Source organism: Taurulus bubalis, assembly GCF_910589615.1.
Source record: "Taurulus bubalis genome assembly, chromosome: 21".
In the NCBI taxonomy this organism is placed as follows: Eukaryota; Metazoa; Chordata; class Actinopteri; order Perciformes; family Cottidae; genus Taurulus; species Taurulus bubalis.
The window spans coordinates 11,968,871-11,979,321 of record NC_136609.1 but is presented as its reverse complement, the minus strand read 5'-3'; the positions used below and the strand labels follow the sequence as shown (position 1 = coordinate 11,979,321).

At 44.2% G+C, this 10,451-nt stretch overlaps 2 protein-coding genes across 2 annotated transcripts in view; both read right to left on the bottom strand.

Moving 5' to 3' along the window:
- The window catches only part of ect2l (epithelial cell transforming 2 like), a gene marked incomplete at both ends in the record, with an annotated part of 7,396 nt that extends 2,956 nt beyond the window's left edge, over nt 1-4,440 (bottom strand). Inside the window, 12 exons of the mRNA XM_079236894.1 lie at nt 14-181; nt 274-377; nt 478-684; nt 772-864; nt 936-1,064; nt 1,576-1,741; nt 1,852-1,972; nt 2,167-2,398; nt 2,768-3,023; nt 3,096-3,258; nt 3,335-3,447; nt 4,291-4,440. Of these exons, the coding sequence (XP_079093020.1) occupies nt 14-181; nt 274-377; nt 478-684; nt 772-864; nt 936-1,064; nt 1,576-1,741; nt 1,852-1,972; nt 2,167-2,398; nt 2,768-3,023; nt 3,096-3,258; nt 3,335-3,447; nt 4,291-4,440 (1,902 nt within the window). The remainder of the gene's footprint in view (nt 1-13; nt 182-273; nt 378-477; nt 685-771; nt 865-935; nt 1,065-1,575; nt 1,742-1,851; nt 1,973-2,166; nt 2,399-2,767; nt 3,024-3,095; nt 3,259-3,334; nt 3,448-4,290) is intronic.
- A 987-nt stretch (nt 4,441-5,427) lies between these two features.
- ccdc28a (coiled-coil domain containing 28A) lies at nt 5,428-8,376 on the bottom strand. Its single transcript, XM_079236930.1, has 5 exons — nt 8,041-8,376; nt 7,772-7,953; nt 7,026-7,180; nt 6,807-6,829; nt 5,428-6,109 (listed from the first exon to the last, which is right to left on the bottom strand). The coding sequence occupies exons 1-5, from the start codon at nt 8,202-8,204 to the stop codon at nt 6,055-6,057; spliced, it is 579 nt and encodes a 192-aa protein (XP_079093056.1). The 5' UTR covers nt 8,205-8,376; the 3' UTR covers nt 5,428-6,054.
- Nucleotides 8,377-10,451: the final 2,075 nt, after the last annotated feature.

The window sequence follows — 10,451 nt, the reverse complement described above, 5'->3', positions numbered from 1 at the left end:
CACACACACACACCTGTGGTAGCTGAGCTATCGGGCCGACGCCTTCCTGTGAGCCGTGTGGTGCCAAAGAGAAATCATCTGCTGCTCTGTTTCTGCCCCTGTCCCCTCCACTGCTCTCTCCTCCCTCCTTCTCTTCACTCCATCGTTTCAGGAAGACGGCAAGAAACTCCAGAGGTCTGGTCTGAAGAGAAGAAACACACGCTGTTACCCGCAGCTAGTGAGGCAACGTAGCACCAACATGACTAGCTGTGCTGTGTTGTTAAACATTCCCACCTCTCCCTGTCTTGTGAGAGCGGTGAGTCCCTCGGTCAGAGCCTCATTCAGATCTTTGGACACACAAAGCTCCTCGAGGCGGATTTCCTCCCACAGAAGATGACCTATAAAAATATGAATGGATCCTCAGGAGGAGTGCAGGACACCTGCCGTTGCTCCAGCTGTGTGCGGGTGCATTTAAACCTCAACGCGTGTGAAACCCACCCAGCGCCCGGCCCCTGGCCTGGAAGCCGACGCTCTGGAGCTGTGGCCCCCGGCGGCCCCTCAGCTCCCCCAGAGCCTCCTCCATCCACTGGGCCTGTCTGCACCAGCCCAGCAGCGCAGCCTCACACACGAACCGCAGGGCCGGGGACGCCGGGCGCTGATCCCAGAGTCCGCTGCACACGCGGCCGTCAGACCACTCGCTCAGGACTGGGAGGGGGAAGAAACTACATGTATGTTGTGGCTTTGGCATGATGCTGGAGTCTGCTGGCTTAGACGTGTTTCAGGGTGACTCACTGTTCTGGAAACATCCGGTGGCAAAACCCATCGGAGCCAGAACCTCCAGACCCGTCAGAGTAGAGAGATTCTGCATGAGAGCTACTCCGGGTGCTGAGGATGAGAGACGGAAGATACAGATTAGAGAGAAGTGTGTGTGTGTGTGTGTGTGTGTGTCTACCTACCAGAAGCAGCCAGCGGGGAGAAGATGTCAATCCCTCCTCCTTCCTCAGTTGGTGCCACCCAGCCGCACAGCTTTTCCCAGAATTCCCTGTGGTCGGGGGTCAGTAGCGTCCTCTCTGACAGGCGACGACCTGAAGGGTCAAACCAAAAACATTTGTGGACATAAAAAAAAAAGGTTCCTTAACAGACTTAAGTTATCAGCAACGTGCATTGCCATCGATGTCGTCGTACCATGAAGAAAACACTAAAAATATACAGAATTTCCTGTTAAATATGCTCCAGAACGTCGACTTCAAAGGCAAAAAGGATCACTGTGACGAAGTACATTCATCAGGTGTCACAGAGTTATGAAGTGGAGTCTTCACATGTATCTCTGTGTCTTACATTGTGTAAATAAAAAGGTGAAAGAAAATGAGAACTAGGACTAACGTAAAGTCAATGCAAGATGTATGGTGATTAGTCCTGGGCAGAGGGACCAGGGAAGACTTACTGCGTACACAATAAATTAAAAAAAGGAACTATCATCATAAAATAAGCCATGAAATGTTTTTCACAGATGTGCTTCAAGCATCCTGAGCGATGAACCTTGAGCACAGGAACCAGTGTTTCCACATTACGATACGCAGGATTATTCCTTCTCACCGTGGAGCAGATGGATTTCCTCCGTTCCTCCTGGAGCTAGCAGGCCCAGCCTCTGCGCTCTCTGCCCAGAAACAGTCCTCTCCACCTGGGTTAACAGAGCGGAGAGAGTCCCTCTGTGGTCGTACAGAACCACAACCACTCCATCCTTCACGCCGCTCAGCACCAGCTTGGAGGAAAAGAGCAAATATGAGACGGTAACCTTCAGAATGAGCCTTTTCCTTTTACACTCTTCATCACTAGATGCTGATTGAAGACTTCCTGTATTAGTTGTTGTACCTCATAGGCAGGAACCCTGCTGGAGATCAGCAGTAGCAGGGGCAGAGGGGTCGTGGAGACGCTGGGTGGAGGTCTGCTGGTGAAGGAGGACAGCGCTCCTCTGGCTCTGCTCAGCCTTTCACTGAGAGAAGGAGACGGAGGTTATGTTTGTGCTCACATCACACTTTAATACAGCAATAACAAACGGCCTCAACGGGACCATTCTGGCTCAACTGAATATTCCAAAGACAGGATTGATCCCAGAGCTCTTACGTTGGGTTGCGTTATATTATAAAATGTGTTGCATCATGAAGCGCTGATGAGTGAAGGTGTCACCTGCTGGTTCTGGAGGCCTGGCCGCTCTCCAGGCTCTGGGCTGCAGGGCCGAGTCCTCTGTCCAGGCTGAGACAGACGCTGGGAGACCCAGCGGCCCTCGGAGGCCAGGGGAGAGAGGGCCAAGAGCTGAGTGTTATTCCAGAGCCGGGCCTCCCCGCCTGAGTCCCTCCACCTGCGGCTCCTTGTGGCTTTGAGTAGCTGCCCCAGACTTTCCTGGTTCTCATAGCGTGCTCTGCACACATCACAGAAACAAGCTTTATGAGGGAACTGAAGGATGTTTCGGTCGCACTTCATAATGAGTACACACTATTTAGCATTAATAAAGCATGAATAAACACTGAATTCATCATTTATAAAGCTTTATTCCAACACAGAGCAAGTATGAAAACCCAAGCGTATTAATCAAGAATGAAACTAAAGAGTGTTCATGTTGGAATAAAGCTTTATAAATGATGAATGCAGTGTTTATTCATGCTTTACTAATGCTACATACTGTGTACTTATTATAAAGTGTTACCGATATTTCTGCTTTGAAGACCGTGACAGGAAAGCAAACAAGAAAGAGTGAAACGTTTCTTGTTTGCTTTCCTTTTCGACTCACTCTTCTCCTCCTGGACTTTGTCTCTGATCATCTGTCTGATCCTCCTCTCCTTCCTCCTCTCCTCCTCTTCCTCCGTCATCCCCGTGCTTTGCAGGTTGAGGGTCCCGTAGCGCTCGGCCGCCTCCCTGGGGGTGAGCCGGTCCAGCGTGGCGACGCAGGACACGTAGTGGTTCCTCCACGCTCCGGACTCCTTCTCTCCGGGAGCGTAGGGCAGGAACCAGCCTCTTGAGATGCAGCGGCCGGCCCAGAGACAGTCCTGGTGGAGCGAGAAAACGTCTTCATGCAAAGCGTGGAAACCGCAGTCGACGTCAAAGGTCTCACCTCTCACCTGCTCGGCGAGGACTCTCCAGTGCCAGCTGACCTGGGCGGCGCAGCAGAGGTCCCGAGGGGACAGGAAGGACATCACGTACAGGGACAGGAAGCGAGGCAGCAGCGACGTGAAGTCCACATGCGTCACGGGAACCGCCTCCATCAGCACATCCTTGCAGTACCTGACGCACACAATGTGATTGCAATAACCTTGGTTCCAGAGTCGCATACACACACAGAGGAGGAGAGAACGCCTACTTGAGCTGTGGCCTGCTGCAGCGGGCCAGCAGGGAGCGCAACAGGTGCTTCCTCTGTCCGTCGGTCCACAGGTCAAACCAGTGCAGCACGAGGTTCGTCCTCTCCTCAAACAACTGGGAGGAAATGGGAAAAGGAGACCAACAAACCCGGTGAAGAACGTGTGGAAACCTCCTGCGTGAGAGTCTGCCAGAACACTGATGATGGGCATGAAGAGAACGAAGCAGTAAGGCTGGTGGTGATAACGGCTGGAAGCTACGATGTATATATATATATGTGTGTGTGTGTGTGTATTCATTTATTTGGGGGCAAACAAGACATGAGCGGTCATGATATGCAGATCAAAAGGAAGGAAGGAAATGTCTGAACACTCAACTTCATGAAAATAAATGGTACTGTGTTTGCATTCATTTTCATTCTATATATCTATTAAAATAAAAACATGAATCTACTCAACAATAACTTAATAATACAGTTCAGTAAGTGAGTATGTGCCTTCTGAACACGTTTATCTACACTTCACACACTTCATATACACATACTTTGCATTTTTGCACTTCTATTGTTTAAGTTTAATTTAATTCAAAAAAATTCACAATTTGTTTTGCTGTACATATCTTTCATCCCAGCTATTTTTATTTGTAATATTATTATTGTATATATCTTTCATCCCTGTTGTTTTTATATTTTATTTTTTGTCTGTAAATTGCTGCTACACCAAATTTCCCCTTGAGGATTAATAACGTATATATTCATTCATTCATTCTCCTGTATGCATTTACTGCAGCACGCTTAGAACCACCTCTGCGCACAATCCAATTATAAAAAAATAAAAACGGAGAAAGTGAATCTGGCTGCACGGTATAAGAATGTGTACATTACTGCCATCTGGTGGTCATTCATGAAAATAAAAGTAAATCGACTTTAATCAAAGTGCATGGGGGCCTCCGTGGTCTGACCTGCAGGTTGCCGCTCCGGTTGTTCAGGGGGGTCCACGTGCTGAAGCGCGTGCCGGCGCGCAGGCTGCGGCCCGGCTGCGCGTCAGAGTCCGTCCCGCCGAGAGGCCCCCGCTTCACCGCGCGAGGGGGCGACGTCACGGCCGTCTCCATGCTGCTCTCACGCAAAAAGCCGCCTGGACTTCTTCATTCGGCTCTCGAACTAACCTCTCATGACGCAGAACAGCCCGCGCGCTGCGCAGTCTCCTTGGAGACGCATCAACAGGAGGACGAGCACATTCCTGCAGACGCAGCCTCCTCCTGCACATTAATAAGTAACCCGACTGCTTTATATATTTATATATAACATCATATTATATTACAAGAGTTGAGCTGCCGAATCAATTATCTGTAATATGATGAACAGATTCATATTATGGTGCAATTGTTTAATACATGCATGAATTAAAATGTGTCATAACCTCAGGCCCCAGGATGACTGAGGGAAATATTACATGAACAGAAAACCTGAAACACGTTCTACAGTGTAATTATTTAAGGATGTATAGCTTCAAGAAAATGCCTGCTAATATTGTTTTTATGTTTTTAATCTTTTAAAAGCCGTAGCTCAGGAGAACACATTTATTAGGTCAATAAAAACACCAAACACTTTAAACAGTAAAACACTTGAGAGATAACAACACATCCCAACACTGGTTAAGGATTTACAATCAAAGCAGCATCAAATGATCATATTATATTAATGCAGAACCTGCTCTATGCAAGTCTATTCAAAAGGTTAGGACCATGAAGGCAAAACAATATTAAATCAATAAATTTAAGGCATGTTTGTGATGTCAACATTTGGATAATTGGGTATTTTCCAGCGTCAAAGATGATGTGCATGTTGCATGGATATGTGCAAATATATATTCAACACTGAGCAAGGTGCTGGAGCTGATGTCAGGCCATATGTATATACATATATATATATATATATATATATATATATATATATATATATATATATATATATATATATATATATATATATATATATATACATATATACATATATATATATATATATATATATATATATACATACATATATATGTATATATATCTATATATTATAACAAGTCATATGCTTATCTTCTGACTCACAAACAGTGCAGTTTCTATTGTTCAAATGTTATTTGTAGATTTAATTATAATTTATGTCATCATTTATTTGTCTCTAAAATAAGATATGAATGTGGTTTAAAGCTAAATGTTGAGAAACAGTTATAAACATACATTCTGCATCTATACTTTGATGAGTTTAGCTCCAGGTCTTTAGTTTGTGTGACAACAATTAAGACAAAGTGCAACAGAGAGAGTTTATACATGTGAGGATCGCTAAAGGAGCTCAACGTCCGTTCACTTCTTGTGAATTATGAATCAACTGCTTTCTAGCAATGTATTGCAGATCTACACGTTTAGAAATGAGTGAACAGACTTGTCTTAACAGGCGGCGACAGGGATGCACCGACGCCGACGTTTAGAGAAAAGAGAAAACACTGCGTCTGATTTATCAGAGGTTATTTCACTGTTTAGTATTTTCTAGGCAGTGCAGAAGAATAAGGCTGCCGGTGATCCCTGTGTGACATCTTCAGGAAGTCCATCCTGCTGGCAGACGGGAACGCTGGTGAACGACAAGACTGAAAGAGGAATACTGCCCGAGCTTTCTTCATCTGCACCTTCTCCGTTCCCCTCGAGGCGCCGGGTCTGGGTCAGATGGACAGATCACACACTGGCAGTCCTCGGCATCTCTTGGGAGTCGGCCAGATTCAGTTTCTGACTGGAGAAGCAAGGTGAAGGAAAAACACCGAGCGATTGTTGTTACGTTGTTTTCATTGTGTTGCTTTTGTCTGAGTTGTGTGGGTCCTTCTGTAGCTTCATGCTGCTCACAGCGTTAGTGAAGGTGGGCGTGTCTTATTGAAGGTGGGCGTGTCTTATTGAATGTGGGCGTGTCTTCCTGCTCCAATCACTGTTTTCCTACAGGCACCTGTTCTGGTGATTTTCCCGACGTTAGTGATAGTGTGACTATTTATTTTTTCCGGATGTGTTTTAACATTAACTTTTAACATGAATGAACTTTTCCTTCACAGAACAAGACTCACATGTCCAGGAACAAGTTCATAGCTCCTTTATTTATGTTTTTAATCATGTTTTATTGACGATTCCCTAATTTTTCACTGGATTTTGAGCCTTTTTCAGGATCTGTGATACCTGTTTATGGTTTTATGAGAAGTTCTACAGGGTAAAATAAAAGAAGAGTACTTCAACTTGTATTGTTGTATTTGAATATATTTAGATGAGAAGTATATTTGATCAGGTACATTACATCGTTAGTGGTGGTGTGACTATTCTTAGCGTTAGAGTTCTAGGGTTAAAGAAGATTAGTGCTGGAAACCTGGAGGCAAAGAGGATTTACTTTAATGTAATTTAGAAAGCAATTAGAGACTAATATGGTGCATGTTGAATATAAAGGATACATAGACGAACTCAGCTCCTCAAGCTGTGGAGAGAAAGAACATTTAGATTTAGTTACGCACGTCCACCACGCATTGAGCATCCAACTAAACTCTTAAGAGTTTAACACTGAGGAGGTTGAATCAGCGGCTAAGTCCTCTGGGATGTGGAGCAGCTACTCATTGATTCCCTAGATGAAGTACACAAAGAGCCACTGTGCTTCAGGATCAAGTGGGTCTTACGTTCAGCAGCAGTTTGTCCATGTTGGTGTCGCAGGCTACTTTCTTCTGGTCCTCGGGCATTTCGTCCACCTCGCTGTGGAGGTCAAAGTGCAAATGTGCCAGCTTCTCCTGCATCTCTCTCACCTGCTCCATCTGGTCAATGGAGCACTCGTTACCTGGCGGAGAGAGGGGACGATTGTAGGCGATTACGCAACAGTTGACATTTAGTGTATTGTCATGTCGGGTTCATACCAGTGGATTCATGACTTTAAACCAAACGTCCATTACAAACATTTAGTGAAATCTGGGTGTAAACAGTAAAAAGTGAGTAAATGTAGTATTTAGTATTTTTATTTTAATGTAGTATTGTAACATACAGTAAACCTTAAATGACACAAATGAATGAGACAATAGTTTGATTAAAAGAATAAACATTTATATAGATGCTGTATGTATGCCTGCTTATATTCTGAGTCTTTCTTTTAAAAGCATATTCATTATTTCAAACTCAGCGTAAATGAACGTCATGAACACATGAATATAACACATTTACATGAACACATGAATATAACACATTTACATGACTTTTACTAAACTTTTGGCCTGTAAATAACCATTTAATGACTCCGTGACTGTTCCAGGTTTGCATGATAGGAACCCTGTCATGATATGACTCTATGGCTTGTGTCACCGGGCTGTGATCATCTAAAATCACACGGGGACAACATGTGTTCTGCAGGGAAAAGACCTCCTGAAGTCCAAATTACCAAACGCCTGTAGTTTCCCTGAGTGGAAGTCGTTGAGGAGGCTGAGCAGGCCGTTCTCCATCTCCTGCACGTCCGACACATCGGTGAGGAAGGAGTGCTGGATGATGGGTGCTGCCTGGCCCTGGTTCTGGTTCGGTCTCCCACCCAAACCCGGATGGTGCCTGGGTTTGTCTCTCACTCCCCTGGAGAAGACAAACAACATGCACATGAGCAGAGGAACGCAACACGAGCGTATACACGGAATGTGAGTCAGATAACCACACTGGTACCTCCTGTTCTTGTTCTTTTGGCTGGAGTGAGTCCCCGCGTTGTGGCCGGAGCCGACGTGTCGTCCCCCGGAGGAAGCGTTGCTCTTCCGGCCAGAGCCACCGGTCGGGGCCGCCGTGTTGGTGGAGGTCCTGGGACTCTTTCTCTTTAGCTTCCGCTCCTCCATAGCCTCATGTTACGGGGCTGGATAAGAGGGTAACAGCCAGGCAGCGGGACGCAATGCCCGGACAGGTATTCAGGTGGCTCGTGACCAGGTCGCTGCTAGCTTGTCGCTAGCTAGTCGGCTGACAGAGTGCCTGTTTAAGTGAAATACCACACATATAAGCCGAATGACGCTTTAAATCCCACTTGCTATCTCGTGTGCCGTGTGTGGCAGTGACAGGTCCTCACGAGCCAAACACTTGTTGAAGCGTAGAGGAAGCGGATGTAGCCCGCAGGCTAGTTAGCGCGACTCTGAAAACTTCCTGTTTTGATCACGGCCGGATTCCAAATGTCGAGGTGTTCACCACTACGTTACGGACTAAATACAGTATCATTACATCTCACTCAACGCAGGAATACAACTACACTATTACTGACTGAGTTAACAGAATAAGAGTTCATGTTCCGTAAGAAAAGACCACCGTACGTTGAAAGTTGCTCGCCTCCGCTGCGTTGCACCTCACAGAGGTTGCTCGACTACGAATTGGGACGCGACCCAACGTCGGCCGCGTTCCATCACAGTCGTGTTGATGTTGGAAACAGTACAATTTCGCTGGAATATTATTATTATTAACATATTTTTTTATAATTCTCTCAAGGTCTCCTGTATCTCAAGCATTTAAAATTAATTTCTCGACACATTAGTCATAAATTAAAATCATGAAAAAGTACTTTCACAAACACCTTTTACGTTGTATATATATATATATATTTTTTTTGCATATAATTTTATTTATTTAATGTTATTATGGTTACATTTTCTGGTATTTATAGTAGTCCTAACTCTCAGTTGTATTATTATTATTATTATATTTTTTCACTATCCCCAGACAGAATTTCTTTATGTCTTCTTTTTCCTCTCTTAACATCCATGGGGATTTTTGTAGGACATAAATAAACTGTTTACAACAAACAGTCTCCGAAAAGGCTCACACCATCAACCGCTGTCTTTAAGTGCTGGTTTCCTAGTAATGGAGACAACGGACTCATAAATATCTCTAACAACATAACATCTTTGCAATAGCACATCTCAGAGAGGATGTGTGGCTGAGATGAAGTTGCAGTAAATAACCACAAGGGGGAGATAAGTGAACATCCAATAATGATCCCTCTCTCCCTCTTCTTAGTTAATGAAGTATTAATAGCTGATAAACATGCTGGAAAGACTTAGTACATTTTAATGAACCGTGTATGTTTTCATAACCTTTTTAGCCCCATGCTGTTTCTGCTCGAAAATGTCATACCCAAACTAAAAAGGGTGGATCTCTGCAGCCACTAGGGCTATTTGAATAATCTTGGTGTTATAATAAAAATGTATAATTTGAGATTTTGTTCAGATGTGTAATAATCAGTCTATATGTTACTGGTTAAGAGTAAATGAAGATGACACACAGCAAAAAAATTTAAGTTTTCAGGTCCGCCTAGAAAAAAAGCATTTTCAGGATGAATATTTCTTTGAAATGAGGCATTTATAAGGTCTGAACTTCTCCCAAATCATATCACAATATGTGAACATTATCTATGCAAAGGTTGACTTTGAAAAGGTGAAGCAGAACAAAGTTAGAGAGGGTTTAGAACAGAGAACATTCAGGCGAGGAGTCAAATGAGCATTTGGGCACATTTGGGCACATTTTGGCACCTTCTGTGCCATTTGAATTTTATCATGTACCAAACCATATATTGCACTTGTATATTACTTATGGTGATCAATACATCCAAATGCAGCATTTTCTTATGATTTTTTAATTTTGTATGAATTATGATTCTTTTATATTCATAAAACAACTTATATTTTCCCATTAAAATAAAACAAGCACACAAATTAACTGAATTAACAGATTTTATTTTTATCAAAAAAATAATCGCAAGTACCTCGTCGTTGGTCAGGTACCGTCTGTATCTGGCCGCCATTGTGATCAAATATTTTCAAAAAGCACTTATAAAACGCGAACCAACCCAAGCTGCTGCTGTGATCTACTTACTGCGCGCGGTGTCCTCGTGCGTCATGGCCAGGGTCTTCTAGCAGGCGGCTCCTGCGGGGCCTGATGGGTGCGCGGCTCTAGCTCAGTGGGGGATGGGCCGATTTCAGAAAACGACACCTCTTTGGAAAGGTCAGAGCCAGTAGAATTGAGGGCTGCTACCGAAAACAAGATTGACAGCACTGGGAGCCAATAGAATCCAGAAAGGCGTCGTCATTTGTGAAAAGTTGAAC

Coding starts and splice junctions, on each gene's coding strand:
- ccdc28a (XM_079236930.1), bottom strand. CDS start 8,204: ATGGAGGAGCGGAAGCTAAAGAGAAAGAGTCCCAGGACCTCCACCAAC. Junction 7,954..8,040: donor CAAAAGAACAAGAACAGGAG/GTACCAGTGTGG, acceptor TGTCTTCTCCAG/GGGAGTGAGAGACAAACCCA. Junction 7,181..7,771: donor AGGGAAACTACAGGCGTTTG/GTAATTTGGACT, acceptor TCTCTCCGCCAG/GTAACGAGTGCTCCATTGAC.